Source organism: Notolabrus celidotus, chromosome 13 (assembly GCF_009762535.1).
Source record: "Notolabrus celidotus isolate fNotCel1 chromosome 13, fNotCel1.pri, whole genome shotgun sequence".
Taxonomy (NCBI): domain Eukaryota; kingdom Metazoa; phylum Chordata; class Actinopteri; order Labriformes; family Labridae; genus Notolabrus; species Notolabrus celidotus.
In genome coordinates, this window is record NC_048284.1 from 12,017,292 (window position 1) to 12,037,782 (window position 20,491).

The 20,491-nt window shown below is 36.9% G+C and overlaps 3 protein-coding genes across 8 annotated transcripts in view; 2 read left to right on the plus strand and 1 right to left on the minus strand.

Moving 5' to 3' along the window:
- Positions 1 to 1,669, plus strand: part of tulp4a (TUB like protein 4a) — a 44,683-nt gene extending 43,014 nt beyond the window's left edge. For all 5 annotated transcript variants that reach the window (XM_034699441.1, XM_034699436.1, XM_034699440.1 and 2 more), the window contains one exon: positions 93 to 1,669. In XM_034699441.1, coding sequence (XP_034555332.1) covers positions 93 to 209 — 117 coding nt within the window. In that variant the 3' untranslated portion in view covers positions 210 to 1,669. The remainder of the gene's footprint in view (positions 1 to 92) is intronic.
- Positions 1,670 to 4,855: 3,186 nt separating this feature from the next.
- On the plus strand, positions 4,856 to 16,550 carry tmem181 (transmembrane protein 181). 2 transcript variants are annotated; one of them, XM_034699403.1, is made up of 17 exons: positions 4,856 to 5,134; positions 7,542 to 7,645; positions 8,204 to 8,271; positions 9,530 to 9,620; positions 9,710 to 9,828; positions 9,975 to 10,091; positions 10,260 to 10,340; positions 11,257 to 11,356; positions 11,458 to 11,588; positions 11,695 to 11,786; positions 11,880 to 11,937; positions 12,022 to 12,124; positions 13,367 to 13,418; positions 13,523 to 13,605; positions 13,722 to 13,811; positions 13,894 to 13,960; positions 15,103 to 16,550. In XM_034699403.1, the coding sequence occupies exons 1-17, from the start codon at positions 5,001 to 5,003 to the stop codon at positions 15,185 to 15,187; spliced, it is 1,575 nt and encodes a 524-aa protein (XP_034555294.1). In that variant the 5' UTR covers positions 4,856 to 5,000; the 3' UTR covers positions 15,188 to 16,550. The 2 variants fall into 2 exon arrangements, with proteins under 2 accessions (XP_034555294.1, XP_034555295.1); XM_034699404.1 differs by lacking the exon at positions 4,856 to 5,134 and adding an exon at positions 7,117 to 7,265.
- dynlt1 (dynein, light chain, Tctex-type 1) lies at positions 16,544 to 19,552 on the minus strand. The gene is made up of 5 exons (XM_034699405.1): positions 19,458 to 19,552; positions 19,235 to 19,276; positions 18,133 to 18,256; positions 17,935 to 18,012; positions 16,544 to 16,727 (listed from the first exon to the last, which is right to left on the minus strand). The coding sequence occupies exons 1-5, from the start codon at positions 19,482 to 19,484 to the stop codon at positions 16,657 to 16,659; spliced, it is 342 nt and encodes a 113-aa protein (XP_034555296.1). The 5' UTR covers positions 19,485 to 19,552; the 3' UTR covers positions 16,544 to 16,656.
- Between the last annotated feature and the right edge of the window lie 939 nt (positions 19,553 to 20,491).

Below are 20,491 nucleotides of genomic sequence, written 5' to 3' on the forward strand. Positions count from 1 at the left end.
TTAGAACTATTCCCCAGTGTGTTATCTCTCTCTCTTTTTTCTCTATTTTTACTTCCAGTCTGTTAACTTTCCTTGTTTGTTTCTCTACACAGGTGATGCAGTTCGGCAGGATCGATGGCAATGCCTACATCCTGGACTTCCAGTATCCCTTCTCTGCTGTGCAGGCCTTTGCTGTGGCTTTAGCCAATGTTACACAACGCCTCAAATGAGATGTCCCACTCCTTATTTACCCTGAGTTATATCTGGGATTAAAATGCAATCTGTTGAAGGGGCACAGTTGTTTGGTTTGGGATTATCAAACTTTGATTTTTGGAGAGAAGACTAAAATCAGCCCTGGTCATAGAGAAACAATCACGCTGCACTACACAATGCTGCCACTAGATTTGGTGCAATAAGCATTGGCTGCATTTGCCAAGGATGCCCTCAGATCAGATCTACCCTGTTTGACAGTCTGTGGTACCTTGCAATGCATGTAGGGCCAAAGAGCTGAGCTTTAGGTAATCATCATGCAAATAAATGCTGCTTTAGCTAGAAGAAGCTCATAGTTACATAGTAACCGATGGGTTATTAACTGAGTGGAAAAGTCATGGTGCAGTTTTCAGATGAAGCAGCAGTAATACTTGAAAACAACACTCTGGAGATCAAAGTTTCTTCTCAGAGTGCACAGGTACTACTGGGCACTGAAATCCATTGCTGTACAAAAGTTCAGTGAAACAGTTACCACTTTATTACACTGCTTTTGCTTTTAGGGTTTTATTAAACGACTAAACATAGTGGAGAGTCGTTTTTTGTTTTTGCTCTCCGCCATTCCTTTTGTTACTATTTCAGTCTGTCTCAGCTGGAATCAAGGCTTAGATACACGTGTCATTTTTGAGCACTACTAAGGGTTCATACTTCTCAGTGTTGTGAAAGGTGTGTCACTGATGTAACACTTGGGAGTACAGATAGTTACGGTGATCTACAGTCTTTTTTCACATGGTTTCCTGGGACTTTGAAGGAAAAAAGAAATGTTACTCTGCTACACAGATTAATTTATATGTAAATTTGTTGTTTATCTATTCAGATATGAATTTGAATATTATTGTCATTGTTTGTGATATACAATCTTTGTACCCTGTCTACATGGTTTTCAAAGTACCTGCTTTATTTGGGAGACTGTTGGCTGAATCTGAAATATGCTGTGCTGTCTGGTGTGAGGGGGCTTACAGAATAGCTTTGACTGACATATCCTGTACTTGGAGGAAAAAATCTACATATGGTGACATAGGCCGCCAATTAAGTCGCCAGGGCCCTGATTGAATAACTCTGGCGTGAAGTGATGCGTCACCTGCTGTCACTTCTGTGAAGTGAGTGTGTAGTTTGAAGGGGGGGAGGGGGAGCTTTCCCCTGCTCTGAAAAGACCACACTATAAAAACATATAAGCAAGGTACAGGAAATATTTTTGTATATTTCTCCTATGCCATTTCATACTCTCTCCAGAAGTCATGTAAATACATATCAGTTATATGTAAATGTTGTTAAGAGACTTGGGGTGACTTTGACAGATGTTTGTTTACACCTGTCTCCACTGTGTTTTTAATGTAACTTCAGGCGTGGAGCCAAGGTGTAGTTCTGTTACTCAACAGCTACAAAAAAAAAAAACACACAAAAAAACTACAAAAAAAAAAAAGGAAACAAGCTGAAATCATTGTCACTGAATCTTTGAAGTCAGAACTCCAATGAAGGATGAAGCTATATAAATCTTTTCATTAATTAAGCAGACACTGAAGTCTTTGTTTTCATTCAGGCAGTCAAGCTTGTGTTCATGTTGAACTGAGGACACTGTGTAGGGCCAGCTGATAGGAGGGTAAGCTATTAGGCACATTGCTTATATCTGCAGTAGGTTTAACTTGAATAAGATATTAGCTGAAATCAGTAAAAAGGACAGCTGTATTTGGGCTGAATAACATTAAGTAGGTAGGTGTGATTAGGGTCCCTTCTAACATTTGTGCCAAACTATGTGTTAGCTACAATTTCTAGTTGAAAAAATGGGCCTAGACGGACGTTAAAGATTCTTGATGAGAGAATAAAGCTGTCACTTTGGATCAGCTCTATTCTGGTCCCTGAATTGATGAGATTATTTCATTTTGTAGTGTGATCTTTCGACATCACAATGTAATGCATGTCTGTCAAAGGGGATTGAAGGGGGGGGCTGATAAGGAATTTTTTTTTAAAGTCTCTGCGGATTGTAAAAAAAATGAAAAGTTCATGAGCATGTCAGAGAGAAAAAAACCCATGTTTTGTGTTAGTTGTGCAATATTTTCTTATGGAAAAGTCTTTTGTCATCACTTTTTTGACCACAGTTTGCTCTGTTCTTTTAGTTCTTCAGCATCTCCGTTGCTGGTCTGTACATTTTATTTATGAGATTATTTCCCAAAGGAGATAAAGTATCTATACATACTGTATATTGTGGAGTTTTTCCTGAACATTTCTTTTGTGTTTGATGAAAAAAATGTAGCCCAGATTGTGAGATGGGAAGGTTTGAAAAGGGCTTTTTTTTCTTGTGAAGTTTGATTTGGATGGAAAAGATGTGAATGAGTAAGTGCCCGGTTTAGTGTAGTCGGTAGACTAGTCATGTCGAGTGTAACTGTCAAGTCGAGGTGTGTCTGTATTCAACTGTGCAGTCTATCAATCCCATCAGTGTTAAATCTATTCTCTTTAACCATGTGTGGTCATGCTTCTTACACACACATAAACACACATCCCTCACATAAGTTCATGAGTGTAAGCCACTGAGTTCATGTTGAGAGCTGCCTACGGACTTAGGTTGAGGATTCTCTTTAAGCTGATTTGATGAGATGACCTGTTGTAGATATTGTAGGATTGGACTTTTCTTTAGAAAAGACGTGCTTTGTATTCGTAGATGTAGACTTCAATGACAAAAACACTTGAAAAGAATCTGAGTCTGATTTGGTGACTGAACGTTTATAGTGAATGGATAGTAAGGCATGCCATGTAAATTATTTTATAATTGTATATGTCACGCATCTTTTGAATAAAACGTCATTGTTTCAGAAAAATGCTGTCTTTGTCTTAATGCATGTCATGATTAAGATAGTTCTTTATTTGTCCAACAACGAGGAAATGTAAGTGTTACAGCAGCAAAGTAGACAGTGCAAAACAGTATAAAGTAAACAATAGCATATATAGCAATTATTTAAAAAATATTAGCAATTCAAAATAAAGAAGTAAAAATATGCATATCTTATTGACACAACTAAATCAGTGAATTTACAAATATTTACAAAACCAGTGATGCAGTGAAAAATGTGCACAGACTTGTTGCGTAGTATAAAACAATGTACAGAACAGAACTGAGAAGATGAGTAGAAAAACATATTGCACATGTAAGAAGAGAAGAGATTGAGTTCAAGGATGGAATGGGTCAACATAACCAGCTACTGGATTAGAGTTAAACAAGGTGACTCCATTGTCTTAAAGCAGGAACAGCACAGGTGGAACTATAAGCGGTGAGAATGAACAATACCAGGTCCTGTTTCTCAGTTTGGAGCATTTTTTTGTGATTTATTTAGGAAGAATGATTAACTGGTTTAACTTTGGTATCCTGCAAATTCAACTCCCTTTTTCCCATACTTGTAAAAGAAACATGAAAATCATTACAACAAATCTAATTTTAAAATTCCGTAAAAAAATTTTAAAAAAGTCATGCTGTCTGTGAATCATATAGAATAAATAATTGCCTTGAATTGCAGTCATTGAAGTTTTGTAAGAAATTATCCACATCTTGATTAAAATATGCTGTACGCCACATACACACACACGCACACCAGTGGTGGACAGTAACAACGTACATTTACTTGAGTACAGTACTTAAATACACTTTTTAAGTATCTGTACTTTACTTGAGTAAAATATATTTTTGGGGGAACTTATTACTTTCACTCCACTACATTCAGAAGACAATTATTGTACTTTCAATGCTCTAGTTACTCACTACTTTTGCTTTAAAGTCAACTCATGAATTTTCTTCTCTTTTCTGAAATCTGCTCCCTAAGACAGTAAAATGTGTTTGTGTAGTTCTGTTTGTATCAGTGGTTTAGTCGTACCTGTATATCTTGCGTCTTCACGGTTGAACGTGGAGCAAACACAGAGCAAATTTCACTCAGATCAGGTAGTTCATTTAGAGGTGGTAATGATGGCTATAATTCTCCACTTGAGCACCTATGGTCATATCTTCAGCCCTTGTTAGAGGTTTTTGAAATGAATGATACGTATCGTTTGAAATGTTCACTTTGTTTCCCACTCAGCCCAAACATACAAACATTCACTGTCCAACCTGAGAAAGCGTGTTGAGCTACGTAACATTTGTTTCATTCCAGATGAACATTTCAAACTAAGTTGTCTGTGCTTGGAGTAACTTAGTGTCTGTTTTTATTCCATGGTATAGTTTTTAGAGATTTCAAATAATGGCTTCTAAATAAACATAATGTAACAGAATGTACTCTTATGTATTCCTGACTGCATTTATGTATTTCAAAAATACAACGTTTTGAGATTTTCTAAGAAGTTCTTTGAATACTTAAGTATTTTTAAAATCAAGTACTTCAGTTCTTTAACTCAAGTACTGAACAACTTTCACTTGTATTGGAGTAATATTTGACCTTGAGTATCTATACTTTGACTTAAGTAATGAAGCTGTGTGCTTTGTCCACCACTGTAGAGCATAGACTGTAGCTGTAGAGGTGTCCCTGCTGTCATCATATGTCTGTCTCTGTCCGTGGTGCTGAACCCGGATCACGTGACCCCCCTCCCGTGTGTTGCCTCGGTGCTTCCGCCCCCTCTTCATTTTTTACGGCGTTTTTTTCTGTCTTTAGGCCGACACAAACAAAACAGCTTCGGCAGCATTTTCAATTCTAAGCGGTGGAATACAACGGACGGACCATTGTTGTGTCCTGTGGAGGCTGCGGATTGTTTCAGCATCGCCATTTTTCCATGTAATCATGGACAACGACTACTCGTCCGGCTTGGAGAACCCTCTGTACAGCGAGCTGAAATACTTCTGTAGGAAGATCCAGGAGGCCTACAATGAGCTGAAGGAGGATCTGACCCCTTACCGAGATGATCGGTTTTACAGGTGAGTCTCTGTTTATATAGTAACACAAAGAAAAATCCGCATATTCGCTGCTTTACGCACTTCGACTATCTATGCGCAATATGCAGTAATTCATAAATTAGCAATTTGCTCAGTAGGGAAGACCATTTGCTGTGCATCATTGGCCTGTTGTGATTTAATAGCAAAAGCAGCAACAGTTTTTTTTTTATAATATAAAATAATGCATTGTATTTAATATCATTACACTGCAGATGGTGCTAGATCAGTGCAAAGAAAACCATTCCGACCAATAAATCAAATATGGAACTGATCAAAGATGCATTGAATGATATTTTTACTTATTTCCCCCAAGTGTACACGCTATATTCACTAAAATGACTAAATATAAGGTACTCCCATCATTTTCATGAGGACGCGGCCTCTTCTGCTTCATTAGGCAACAAGTGATGCCTATAAAAGGAGGTTTAACCAAATCAGCATTAAATGTCTCCTTTGATATTACATGTTGTTGTTAACATTGTGTTTAATCTATTAATATCCCTGAGATGCATGATCAGTTTTGATATGGGCTCATTAGAAATTAAAAGTCAATGTTGACGTGTGACGTACTGCGCGTGCGCACGTCTCCTCATGCATGGGAGGCTCACCAGTAAAAAATAATAATACATTAATCAGACTTTATTTGTAAAGCGCTTTTCATACAATGACATTGTAACACAAAGTGATGTACATAAAAACAAACTAAAATAGAATAAATTATCACTATTATCTGGCATTATACTAGTGCACTCCCACAAGTCAAATCTTCATATTTACACCGACAATCATAAGTAAACCCCTCGTGATTATCAACACTTGTCTTCCTCCTTGTACCTCATGAAAATCATTTCTTTAAACCCTTTCGGAACTGGATTATATTCTGACAATGCTGTAGCTCCATGTTGAGACTGTTCCACAGTTGTACTCCCCAGATTGAGGAAACACTTGAGGTAGAATAAGATGATAAAAATTCAACACAGGAAATTAAACTCACCAAAATAAAATACATTTCTAAATAAAATACAAATACTAAAGTATTAAACCATTAAAAAAAAAAACAAGATGATATCCTTAAAATAAATAAATAAGTACATAAATAAATAAAGTAGAATAAAAGTGACTGCAATTTTAACTAGATAATAAATAAATAGATAAAACTGTTAAGAGCAAAACAGCCGTTAACTTCAAAACCACCCCACAATCCTAAGGTTAAGAACACAATACATGCAACAATAGTAATAAAAACAATAAAATAAATTAATTAATTAAAAATAAAAAAGAAGTTGCTGAACGAACTGAGGAAACGCTCTCATGATATTTTAATGAGGAAACACTGGAGGTAGAATAAGATGTTAAAACTCAACACAGGAAATTAAAATCAACAAAATAAGATACATTTCTAAGATAATAAAACACTAAAATATTAAAACCATTAAAACAATATAAGACGCTATACTTAAAATAAATAAATAAGTACATACATAAATAAAATATAATACAAGTGACTAAAATATAAGATAAGATAAGATAATCCTTTATTTATCCCACAGCGGGGAAATGTAAGTGCAAAAGTAGACAGTGCAAAACAGTATAAAGCAAACAAGAGCATGTAAAATAGCAATTATTAAAAATGTATTAGAAATTAAAATTAAAGAAGTCAAAATAAGCATATCTTACGACGTATACAACTAAATAAGTAAATTTAAAAATATTTGAAATAGGTAATAAATAAATAAATAAATAAATAAATAAATACAACTGTTAAGAATAAAACAGCTGTTAACTTCAGACGTTACCCTCCAATCTAACGATAAATGAATCAAATTATCAACATGTTCACTCTGTTGTGTATTTGCTAAGTCCAGACCATAGAGGTCTAGACCATAGACTGTATAAAATGGTCCAGACACCATGCCAGACACTCAATAAGTAGGTAATGTTACAGAAACCCGGAAGTACAACCCTTTCTGCTGCTCCGTCACGTGACCACGGTGATTCGATGACGTAGCTCTCCAGTTGTCGCAGAGTGATGTTGATACACGGATGTGGATTCACTGCGATATCTTAACGCTTTTTCTCGGTACCGAGACTGAGACCCGCAAGAAATGGAGCTGTAAGTGTTCGATTTAATCAGCGAGATCTGTCAGGGGTTTAAAATGTGTATAAAATGTGCTAAATAGCCTTGTGTTGCTCGTTTCTCCCATCTGTTAATGCTAACACAAGCTAGCATGGACGGCAGCAGTGTTGACATATCCGCCACTCTCCTCTGGTCTAACAGCAGTTACCACTGAGCAAATATTGAGCATGTCGGATTATCCCTGCTTCTCTTTCAGTTGGACAGGTCGTTAAGCTTGTGTGTGCTTCAGCTCTTAATGTCTCTCTTTAACAGATCGGCCCCCATGCGGCTCTACACCTTGTCCAAAAGACACTTCGTCTTGGTGTTCGTGTTGTTCCTGATCTGCTTTGGCCTCACAGTGTTCATTGGGATTGCAGGTATGCATTACAGACATGTACTCAGGCTGAGTGTTGTCTCTATAGACACTTTTATCAAGCAGATACAATTTACAACGAGGAAGAGATGGATGTGTTTTGCAGTATTCTCTGAAGAGCAGTTCTGCTGATGTGGAGGATCTATGGAGCTAAAACGATGACTTTAATGTTTGGCATTGAAAATACACACTGAAACTGAAAAAAGAGACATTGGCATTGAAACACTCAAATAAATATAATATGATTGTCATTCAAAAACATAACAAAATGCAAACATTTCTAGAAATGAGATAATATAACATTTGATGTCTGTGAACCTAACTTTTTCAATGCCAACACCAGTTTTGATGCCGTTACAATTTTTTACAATACAAGTATTTCAATGCTAATGTTTCTTTTTTCAGTTTCAGGGTGTTTTTTCAATGCCAAATTTTATTTTCAATATCAAACATTAAAATCATCGTTCTGGCTCCATAAGGATCACCCTTTTGTCTGTCTTACTCTATCATGAGGAGTATTTAGTATGAGGCTGTCTTCATAATGTTTTCCTTATTTCTACAGGTCCTAAGATTATTTCAGAGCAGGAGCACAATGGTGATCAGCTACTTGTCAAAAATGCCTCAATCAAGGTAAGATGAGAAGGTGTGGGTTGCCATTATAGTGAGCAGTGTCTACTTTGCTACTGCGACACTTGATTTCCCCGTTGTGGGACGAGTAAAGGAGTATCTTATCTTATCAGTGCACATCAGTGCTGCCTGGCATACTTGTTAATTGACTGGTGCAGTACTCCTAGATTTACTGCTGTATGCTGGATTTACCCTTTGTCCTTTTCTGTCAGCCTTCCACTGGATTACACGTCTTGCTGTCATGTGTCATTTGTGTAAGAAAACTGCATTGTTTTATCACTTTGAATAAAAAGCAAAAAGAGGATGCTATGCATTGTAGACACAGATGTATGGCTTTTCCCTGAAGTGAGTGTGTGCCACTATTGAGAAGTATCACCAGTAAATAGTGGTGGACAGTAACAAAGTAAAATGACTTGAGTACTTAAGTACATGTTTTGAGTATCTGTACTTTAATTGAGTATTATTTATTTGGGGAAGTTATTACTTTTACTCCACTACATTCAGAAGAAAATTATTGTACTTTTTACTACACTACATTTCTATCAGTGCTCTAGTTACTCACTACTTTTGCTTTGAAGTCAGCTCATGAATTTCCTTCTCTTTTCTGAAATCTGATCCCACGGTTGAACGTGGAGCAAACACAGAGCAGATTTCACTCAGATCAGGCAGTTCATTTAGAGGTGGTAATGATGGCTATAATTCTCCACTTGAGCACCCATGTCCATATCTTCAGCCCGTGTTAGAGGTTTTTGAAATGAAGAATGATACGTATTGTTTGAAATGTTCTCCCTGTTTCCCACTCTGCCCAAACATACAAACATTCACTGTCCAACCTGAGAAAGCGTGTTGAGCTACGTAACATTTGTTTCATTCCAGATGAACATTTCAAACTAAGTTGTCTGTGCTTGGAGTAACTTGGTGTCTGTTTTTATTCCATGGTATAGTTTTTAGAGATTTCAAGTAATGGTTTCTAGACAAACATAATATCACTGAAGATACTCCTTTGTTTTCATGACTGCACTCATGCTTTGTGAAAATACAATGTTTTAAGATATTTTAAGAAGAACTTAGAATACTTAAGTATTTTTAAAAGCAAGCACTTCAGTACTTTAACTCAAGTAATAATCTGACTAAACAACTTTCACTTGTATTGGAGTAATATTTGACATGGAGTATCTATACTTTGACTTAAGTAATGAAGACGTGTACTTTGTCCACCACCGACATTAAGCCAGTGTTGTCATTTGTTGTTTGTTTTCAGACGGGGCCCTTTAATCTAGTTTCTACTCCCCTCACCACTTACAACCAGCAGCTATGGCTCACCTGTGTGATGCAGGCTGAACACAGCAACAGTAAGACCATGAAAGATTAACACTAAATGTCACTTCATGAATATACCTGTCTTCAGTTAACAGTGTGTTTGTACTCCTGTCTGTGTCAGTGGGAGACTTCCAACAGCCTTTTGAGATCTTTGTTGAGCTGAAGGGAGTGATGGCAGATGCCAGCGTGATGCACATCAACAAGGTGCACCAGAAATCCCGAACATTGCACTGCGGAGATGTAAGTGTCAGTCAACAACACAGCTGCTTTTTTTTCTTTTCCCTGTATGCTGGATTGTTACAAATAACTGCGTCAGGTAGCACAGGGTTGAATTTGATTGTTATGTTGATTTCCTTTTTGTTGACACTTTTTATTTCTCGTGACAGAAATGTGATGAGATCATTGTGCTCCACCTGGGCTACCTGAACTACACCCAGTATCAGGTTATGGTCAGCTTCAAAGGCCTTGAAAATATCACATATGAAATCAAGGTCAAGTTTGCGGTAAGTGACGAATACCTGTGGGATTTTACATCTAGCAACATAAAACAAAAAATCTGCTTTCATTTTCTTTGTGATGCTGCTTGGATCATGACATTAGCCTGAGCTCACAGATCTTTCACAGCCTTTTCTCTCTCTCTCTCTCTCTCTCTCTCTCTCCCTGTCCCTCAGTGGAAAACATACAACCCCACATTCTCACAGGTGGAGATCTGGTTCCGGTTCGTCTTTGTGGTGCTGACTTTTATGGTGACGGTAAGAGCACAGATACTATTTAAGTCTCTACCTGAACACTCACTATCACTAAACATGACAAAAAGTAACAATGGTTTGATTGTTCAAACTGCCTTTAACTGCAGGACTGACATTGTTCTCTGCTTTTTTTTCATTTCAAATATCTTTATTGAGTGTTCATCACATATGAAAATACAAATCACAACACACAAAAATACAAAAAATAATAAGACATAAAAAACACCAGGGTTGGGCGATAATATTCTACATTGCCACAGATAGTACAGTATTGTACAAAACAAGGAAGATGAACAGGTCTCTGCAGCAGTGATAGTAATACCTGATATAGTGCAATAGCCCTTCCCACCCTCCCATCCCCACCCCCCATCCCCAGCTGTCCTGAAAAAATTAAGGCGTAACATATAAGAGTTAGTTTGCAGCGCACCACACAGAGTCAGATCTAACTTCTTATGCCAAGGGCCGGATCAAAGCTCATCTCATGATGTTTTAGTTTGGGTGTCATGAAAGTAGGATAAGAAAGGTTCCCATGTCTCATAAAATTTCCTCTTTGAGCTACTGACAGAAAAACATAGCATCTTGAGTTTGAGACAGGACATTACATCCTGACGCCACTGGTCAAGCGTGGGCAGGGCAGCACCCTTTCATTTAAGCAGGATTGCACGTCTAGCCAAGAGCAAGGCAAAGGCAACCATGCGGTGTTCTGTAGGAGTGAAGTGAGGGTTATCCCCACCAGCAATACCAAACAGGGCAAGGGTAGGGCTTAGATTTAGATCTTCTGTTATATTTTAGATAAAGTGTGGAAAATGTCATGCCAGAATTTAGGACACAGTCAATACATATGTATCATGGAACCATCACTATAATTGCACTTGTCACAGGTGGGAGTTATATCGGGGTTCTCTGCTTTGTATTGCAGTGTATGTTTGCACACTCACTGAGGAAGTTTTCAATGAGGGACTGGGGCATCGAGCAGAAGTGGATGTCCGTCCTGCTCCCCTTGCTGTTACTCTACAACGGTTAGTTTCCTGATTTTTAAACCCACACCTCAAGACATGTCCTTTTTAAGACCAGGTATATTGATGATCTGTATATTTCTTCTCTTCCTTTTGTCGTTCAGATCCATTCTTCCCGCTGTCGTTCCTGGTGAACAGCTGGTTTCCAGGGACATTAGATGCTTTCTTCCAGGCTCTGTTCCTTTGCGCCCTGCTGCTCTTCTGGCTCTGTGTTTACCACGGCATCAGGGTTCAGGTGGGCACAGTACCCAAACTTTATTTTTAAATGTATATTTTTGTAAAGATTCTCCTGTTTTAGCTCATGTGAATCTTATTTAATGAGTTTTCTGTCGTTTCCACAGGGGGAGAGGAAATGTCTGACGTTCTACCTGCCTAAGCTGATCATCGTAGGTCTCCTGTGGCTCTCAGCGGTCACACTGGGCATATGGCAAACGTAAGACTGTCTTCACTCACTGATAGCTTCCTAATTTGAACCTTGAATTACATCAAGACTTTAAATATTAACTCTCTTTTTCTGAACTTCCAGGGTCAATGAACTGCAAGACCCTACTTATCTGTATAAAGTGGACATAGCAAACTTCCAGGTGAGTGCTGTACCTTTTAAATAGAAATATGTACAAAGTATTTTTTTTACCAGCAGCTTCATGAGTGTCATGTTTTTCCTCCAGGGCATGAAGGTCTTCTTCCTGATTGTTGTCGCCTTCTACATCCTCTACCTGATCTTCCTGATTGTCAGAGCTTGCTCTGAACTCAAAAACATGCCTTACTCAGGTACTAAACTACACAAACTACAATATATCCAGAACTCTGCCGCCCGCCTACTCACCCACACCCACACCCATGACCACATCACCCCTGTCCTCCAAAACCTCCACTGGCTCCCTATAATAATAATAATAATAATAATAATAATAATAATAATAATAATGATAATAATAATAATAATAATGCATTTTATTTACAGGCACCCTTCTTGACACTCAAGGTCACCTTACAACATTAAAACAAACAGAGTTTAAATAACAAACAGTAAATAAAATACAATTTAAAAAGTTTTAAGTGAATGAACTGTGGAGTTGTGGTCAGATGGAGTCAGCCAGTTTAAACAGATGAGTTTTGAGTTTGGATTTAAAATGTGGGAGTGTGTCAGTATTAATGAGGTCAGGTGGGAGAGAGTTCCAGAGCTGGGGAGCAGAGCGGCTGAAGGCTCTGCTCCCCATAGTAACAAGGTGAGCAGGGGGGACAGTGAGGTGGATGGAAGAGGAGGATCTGAGGGTGCAGACGGGTGTGGCAGTATGTAGGAGGTCAGAGAGATATGGAAGGGCAAGGTTGTGTATGGATTTGAAGGTGAGGAGAAGTATTTTGTAGTTGATCCAGTCTGTGATGGGGAGCCAGTGGAGCTGTTGCAGGACGGGTGTGATGTGGTGGATGGAGGCGGTGCGTGTGATGATACGGGCGGCTGAGTTTTGAACCAGTTGTAGTTTATTGAGGGTTTTGCAAAGCCCTCTATAACCAGCCCCCCTCTTACCTCACTGACCTGCTCCACCACCACCTCCAATCCTCCAAGGCCCACCTCCTCTCCCTATCACCTGACACCAAGCACCGAATCTGGGGGGACAGAGCTTTCTCTGTCGCCGCCCCCACCCTCTGGAACACCTTACCACTTAACATTCGAATCTGCCCCAAACTGTCCACCTTCAAAACACTCACCAAAACCCACCTATTTAGAACTGCTTTTAACATATGATTGCTTTTAAATTTATTTTATTCATGTTTTTATTATTCTGTTGTTTTATATGATTTTTTATCCTTTGTGCAGCGTCTCTGAGTTTTAGAAAAGCACTTTATAAATAAAATGTATTATTATTATTATTATTATTATTATTGTTACTATTATTATTGTTACTATTATTATTGTTACTATTATTACTGCAGCACACCACACCTCTCTGTATTTGATTCACGTTTCTTTTACTGTGCTGGCAGTAGTTACTGATGTTTTCTGCTCACCAGATCTCCGGCTCAGGTTTCTGACAGCGCTGACGTTTGTGGTCCTCGTTATAAGGTGTGTTTACAGAAAAATATGCAAACCTAAAAATGACTATTTGATCCGATCAATGTTGGTTTCTAAAGAGTAATGTGATCCTGTTGTTCTTGTTCCTCCTACAGCATGGTCATTCTCTACCTGAGGTTTGGAGCCAAGGCTCTCCAAGACAACTTTGTGGCTGAACTGTCCACTCACTACCAGAACTATATCCTTTCAAACTATGTCTCTTTTGACTAGAATATCCCTGAATCATAACCACCTGAGAAAGCATATTGTAATAATCTTAAACACTTCGAATGTTTTTCTTAACTCCAGACTTACCAGCTGAATTTCTGTCATTCTACGGCCTCCTCAACTTTTACTTGTACACGTTAGCATTTGTGTATTCCCCCTCCAAGAATGCTCTATATGGTAAGCTAAATCACACCGCTGTGACTCAGTTTATAATAAACTCACGTGATAATCTATAACATGTTTTTGTTTAATTTCCCAGACTCCCAGCTGAAAGATAATCCAGCTTTCTCCATGCTCAATGACTCGGATGATGAAGTAATTTATGGGTGAGTGTGTAGGGTTACAAAGAGGTGGAACATTTCCGGTAAATTTCCATGGGAAGTTAAGCTAAGGAATTTTGCAGAAATTGGAAATTATGGGAATTTATGGGAATTAACTGGGAATTGAGGGTAATTTAATGGAACGGTATCATATCCAAGCATGAATATTTGTTTTGTTATAAGCAGACATCCATCCAAAATAATACAATTAAAACAGATTTATTTGTAAGTAGAACTTTATCAAGTGTTAAATATTTTATTGAACAATCAATTCTCTCATTGAAGAACAAAAACATGAATGTTGAGTTAAATATTACTTATCCCTCCGACCCAACCCATTCAAAAATTAACAAAAATGCAATCCCAACAAAGTCCCATTCAAAATGTTAAATGAAAAGAGCCCCTCTCCCTCCAAAAAAGTCTCATTCAACATGCAAATAAAAAAGCATCTTCCCTCAAGCTTCTCAAGCCTAGCCTCTGCAGGATTCTAGAAATCATCTGTGCATGTGATGGAGGACTGCACAGTGCATGTAGGGGGCGTGGTCTCAATAGCCCTGCAGTAAGCAGTGTGCTATGTGCATGTGATGGAGGAATAGCATAGATATTCAACTGTACTTGCATGAAATCTGGTTGTTTTAGACAGGATTATACTAAAATATACTTTAAGATAAGATAATATACGTCTTTATTCATCCCACTATGGGGAAATTCATGGAGTTACAACAGCAAACAAGAAGGTGTACAGTACAAGAATTTCAACAAGAATATATATAGAAAAAAAATGTCCATCAGAGACAACAGCTTGGCCATAATTCTCCTGTCAGCCACCACCTCCACAGGGTCCAGGACTGAGCAGACCTTCTTCACCAGTGTGTTCAATCTTACTCACCTGTATCCTGTCCGCCCACAGCAGCTGAAATCCTGCCAATGTGGCGTTTGTTTCCCCAACTATATTTAAGTTCCCTATTAAGAGCCAACCTTCCATTTAGTAAATTCCTGGTTTATTCCTGTTAATTCCCATGGAAAGTTTCCACCTTTGAAAATTCCCTGAATTTTGCAACGCTTTGAGTGTGCTTACTCTGTGGATTTGCGAACTCCTGCTTGTGAACGAAATGAACCCAACCATGTGTTTCTTTCTCTTCATAAAGGAGTGATTACGAGGACATGCCTTTACAAAACGGACGCGCCATTAAAGCTACCGCCAAGTATCAGGACGAGAGTGACAGCGACTGATGCCGTCTCCTCCGTCCCGTGTGACATTCCCCTTTTGTGTCCCCACGTCTCTACACATTGCCACAGACTGCTGTATTGTGTGTGTAAATAAGGAGTATTTGCTTAGGTGAAGAGAACTGATTAAGTGTACATAAATATATTTTTAAAAAAGGAGAAGCTCCACGTCTACTGAATGTACTGTACTTTTACTAAAAGCTGGGGCAGGTAACCACTCAGACTATTCCTTCATTGTTTTTGCTTCGGTCTCAAAGACGACAAGGGAAACAAACACTTGTGTACAATAATTTTTTAACCAGTTTGTGAACATTCATCAACCAGCATTTCTTTACCACGCCAGAGTTCAAACTGAACGGGAGAAGTGCTAATATCAGTTGGGATTAATGTCTCGTAGTGTGAGATCATTGTGACTTTATATGCTTTGAACCCATCTTTTCTCTAAACTTGCACTGGGTTCTTTGACACGTCTCTCCACTGAGTCTGAGATGAACGAGACTTTGACTTATCCGGCCAAAGCTGAGCGGTGTTAGACTCTAGGTACAAAGATGAAGAAGCTTCTGCTGCGTTGCACTCCTGAGCGGTACATTGAGACTCTTAAACTCTTACAGGATTGAGAAAAGAGGGAATTCAAGTGCCATAGCATTGTTGGCCAAATCGTGTAGTTTAAAGACTTCTTAATGAAAATACAGAGAGAGCCTTAAATTGATGAAACACCACTGATCTCTAACCACTCCTTCTTTCCTTTGAAAGCAGCTCTTTAATTGCACTTGCTTAATAATTGTATTTATTTTGCCAAAAAGCTGAAACATTTGATACTCTATCTGACTACCTGGATGGATGACTTTAGTAGAATATTGTACACTTTCAACAACTTTGTGTAAAATAACTTCTGAAACATTTCTTATTCCAGTGTATAAAGTAGTTGTATCATTTAACAAACATTTTGCCTTATGTAAATTATTTTACGTCATGTTATCATGTTTCACCTCCTTATATTGCCAGCAATGCAGAGCCCTCTCTGCTGTTTTATATCTGACTGGCGCTCATGGACAAAAACATCTGTTCTTCTGTTATTTACAAACAATTATCTCCTCATGTATTCCAATCAAGATGGTGCCTTGTCTTTACAGCGCTCTGTTCGATGCTAAATGGGCAGCAGCCTCAGATTTGTAAATGCTTCATGGTTAAAGTACATTTTTAATTGTTTCTGTGTGAATGTATCTGAGGATCACTTGAGGTGGTTACATGAGATTGTTGTGGGGAGAGGATGTGTTAGAAGACGCTATTTCTGTTGCTTTATGACATGAAAGCTGTACATGTAGCGCTCTGTCATGTTGCGTGTAAATAAAGCAAAGTTTACACAGTATTGCAAAGTTTTATTATTACACTTCATTTGATATAAAATACAACAGATCCTCAAAAATACACAAATATCTCACACTTTTCATTCAGTTTATGCACACTGATGTTTTTCAGATGGCCAGCCCGAAGACACTGACGATACAGTACATGGACTTGTTCTCCCATCTCACTGCACAGCTCCCTGTAGAGTCAAATAATGAAATCAGTGATGGTGTTACAATCCAGTAGAACACTCCACTTGGAGAGAAGAAGACACACTTTGAAAGATAAACTACTGCAATTCAACAAGACTTGGATGCCTCAGTATACATGAGAAAATTTTAAATAACTAGAGAGTGAAAGGGGAACAAGGGAAGGGAAAGGTTAGAAGTTTCCGTACAACTCAAGCTTTTTATCAATTTAATTTAATTTATATATTTATTTTTAATGTTTTAATTTATTTTTCTTTTATTGATTTATTTGTTTATTTTGGCTCTTATTTTTCTTCATGGTTATGGGGAATGAATGTATATAGATAGCAATGTTTTCTTCTATTAACACATTACATTAGTTTCTGTTTGTTTATTGTCAGTACCCCTTTTATTACTCTCCCTTTCCTTCCTTTTGTTATTGTTCTATAATATAATTTGATAAAATAAAATATAATATAATATAATAAAATATAATATAGTTAATAAAATATGATACAATAAAATACAATGTAATATAATATAATATGATCAAATATAATATAATATAATTTATAAAATAAGATAAAATAAAATAAAACAATACAATATAATGTAATATAATATAAAATATAATATAATGTAACATAATATAATATAATAAAATATAATATAATGTAATAAAATAAAATATAACATAACATAATATAATATAATATAATATAATATAATATAACATAATATAATATAATATAATATAATATAATATAATATAATATAATATAATATAATATAATACAATATAATATAAAGTTCATATTTAAATCAGTAACTCATTATTTGTTTTGATGTACAATCACATTAATTAAATCAAACAATCACTCAACCAAAAGTTATAAATGAGCCCTGAATATATACCTGTTACATATTTGCTCAATAAAAACATAAATCCGGGGACAAAAGCTCCCAGTGTCTTAAACTTGACAGAAGGAATTTGATGTGGATGCTTTTCTGAACAGAACAAAGAAACTTTCTGACTGAAGTGAGGATATTACCTCTCAGCTTCACATTTCTACTGCTTTTGACACAAACTCTGCTCATCAGTTTCAAGGTTTACTTTTGTTGTGGAGTTCAGTGAGAGAAACAACTCATGCAGCACATTCTCATACCACAAAAGCTGCATACATACAAAATATATTTAAAAACACAGGTTTAACTTACCATCAGTTGAGTTGTCCCAGAAGCATGTACTGGCTGTTTGCAAACCTGCGCCATTTTTTTGCATGATGATACAGGTCACTGAGAGAAAAGAGCACAATGACACAATTTTTAATACTAACAACAGAGCCTAGGAACAAAGCGGATGTTTGTTTCACTTCTTAATATCCCTGAGCCAGGAGAGGATATAGGATACTGTACCGATGTATTTGAAAGGCTTCCCTAGTTTGCTGAGTTGACTGAGGCACTGCTCCACAACACTGGTGGTCCACTGATTCACTCTGCTGTGCTGGTATGAATTTCCCCCAATTGCTGCTTCCACTGACTATTGACAGGATCAAGACAAAGTGATGCTTAGTTCAAAACTGACCGACATAAACAGTCTCTTATATTTCAAAAGATCTACTATAACACTGCCAAACAAGTCAGATATGTACAGAAGAGGATTAGGGACACTGAAAAAAAATTATCAAAAATTAAGGTCCGATTTCTTTACTTAGTAATAATCTGAGAAAAAAGTCAGAATTCTGACTTTAATCTCATAATTCTGACTTTAATCGCATAATTCTGACTTTAATCTCAGATTTCAGACTTTAGAATTCGAAATCTTAATCTTAGAATATTGACTTTAATCTCAGAATTCTGATTTTTATCTCAGATTTCTGACTTTAATCCCATAATTCTGACTTGAATCTAAGATTTCAGACTTTAGAATTCTGATTTTAATCTTAGAATTCTTACTGTAATCTCAGAATTTGGATTTTAATCTCAGAATTGTGACTTTAATCTCAGATTTCTGACTTTTTTCTCAGAATTGTGACTTTAATCTCAGAATTCGGATTTTATCTAAGAATTCTGACTTTTTTCTCAGAATTCTTACTTTAATCTCAGAATTGTGATTTTAATTTCAGAATTGTGACTTTAATCTAAAAATTCTGACTTTTTTCTCAGAATTCTTACTTTAATCTCAGAATTCTTACTTTAATCTCAGAATTCTTACTTTAATCTCAGAATTCTGATTTGTATCTCAGAATTCAGACTTTAATCTCCTAATAATAATAATAATAATCATCATCATAATAATAATAATAAAACATTGACCTTATTTTTTTTCCCAGTTGCCCTTATCCTATATATAAGCTTTAACAACCATAGACTGTATAAATAAGGTAGTCATGGAGCGTCCCTAGCAACCGAGACAGTGTCGTTAGCAACCGAGATATCACCCAAACATTGCTTCTAACTCTCCCCAAAACTTTCATATTTAATGGATGAGCAGATTAGTTTTTGCTTCTTCCCTTACCTCTTTGATGATTTTGCTCACTTCTTCGTTGATGAATGCAGTCTGTGTGTTGAGAGAGAAAACACTTTAATTTTAGCTAGCCAGCTGACACTGCTGCTCGCCTTCTATAGTCAGACCACAGCCGTTACAGCTTCAAAGACACGTTAACATGTAAAGTTTTACTGTAATGTATATTTACAGAGAAATAAAAACTCGAAAGAAAAATGTGAAGTTCCAAACCAACCTCCTCTTCTGTGTGATAATCGTCCATGGTTGATGCTCCACACGTCAAGTACTATATGTACACAGGGAGTACGACTTCCGGTTATGTTCCTTCAGAATAAGATATTGAGAAGAAGAAAATGGAAAAAAAAAAAACGTTTTTACAACATTCCAACAGCAGCTTTAATACTTGATTACTTTTTTAATAAATATTTCAAAAAAACTGTGAAAAGCTGACTCATTAAACTTAGCTTTTAATGTTTAGTTTCTCCACAAACAGAGAGACTTGGATGAATATTATTTAAAACGAAAATATTCTGCCTGGATAAATAAACTAGCAGCTAGAAGTATTAGTATAGGACAGGTAATCACCGGCCCTCCCCCTCAGCTGCTCATTGGTTGCAGGTATTCTGTCACACATCTTGGACTGTCGAGGAGTCTTGCTGTCTGGAGGACAATTTCGGGTAAGCTCGTGGTTTATTAATGCATTTCTATACACGTCTTCCATTTTAAATGACTCAAACTAGACGTTTTGACTATTGTTTATGGTTCAAGGTAACACTGTGTCGTTTATTTATAGCCTAATGTGTGGAGGGAAGGTTAGCTCACTGATAGACAAAGTTTCGACGGCAAAGGGTTATGAAAGGCTTTATGGATGTAGACATTTAAAAAACTTTAATGCTGTATTTAACCTAATTAGTGAATTTTCTCTTCTTTTTTTTAGCATCAGTAGGTCTGCGAACCAAATTACCGGAGTTAGGGGGAAGTGTCTAAAATATACATGACAGTCTGTGGCCTACCTCTACATCAACCTGTGTAGACTAACCCAAATTACAAAACCTTCCTAACTATGATATTTATTGTCATATGTGCATAATATTATATAACAATATATTAGAACTGAACTTTAATCACTTATTGAAATAATTGTTACTTTTTTGATAACTTGAGATAACAGGTTAAAGTGGGCGGGGTTTAGGCGAAACTTCAATAAGATAAGATATTATTTTATTGATCCCCGGGGGGAAATTCGGTTGTTGCAGCATCCCAGACATA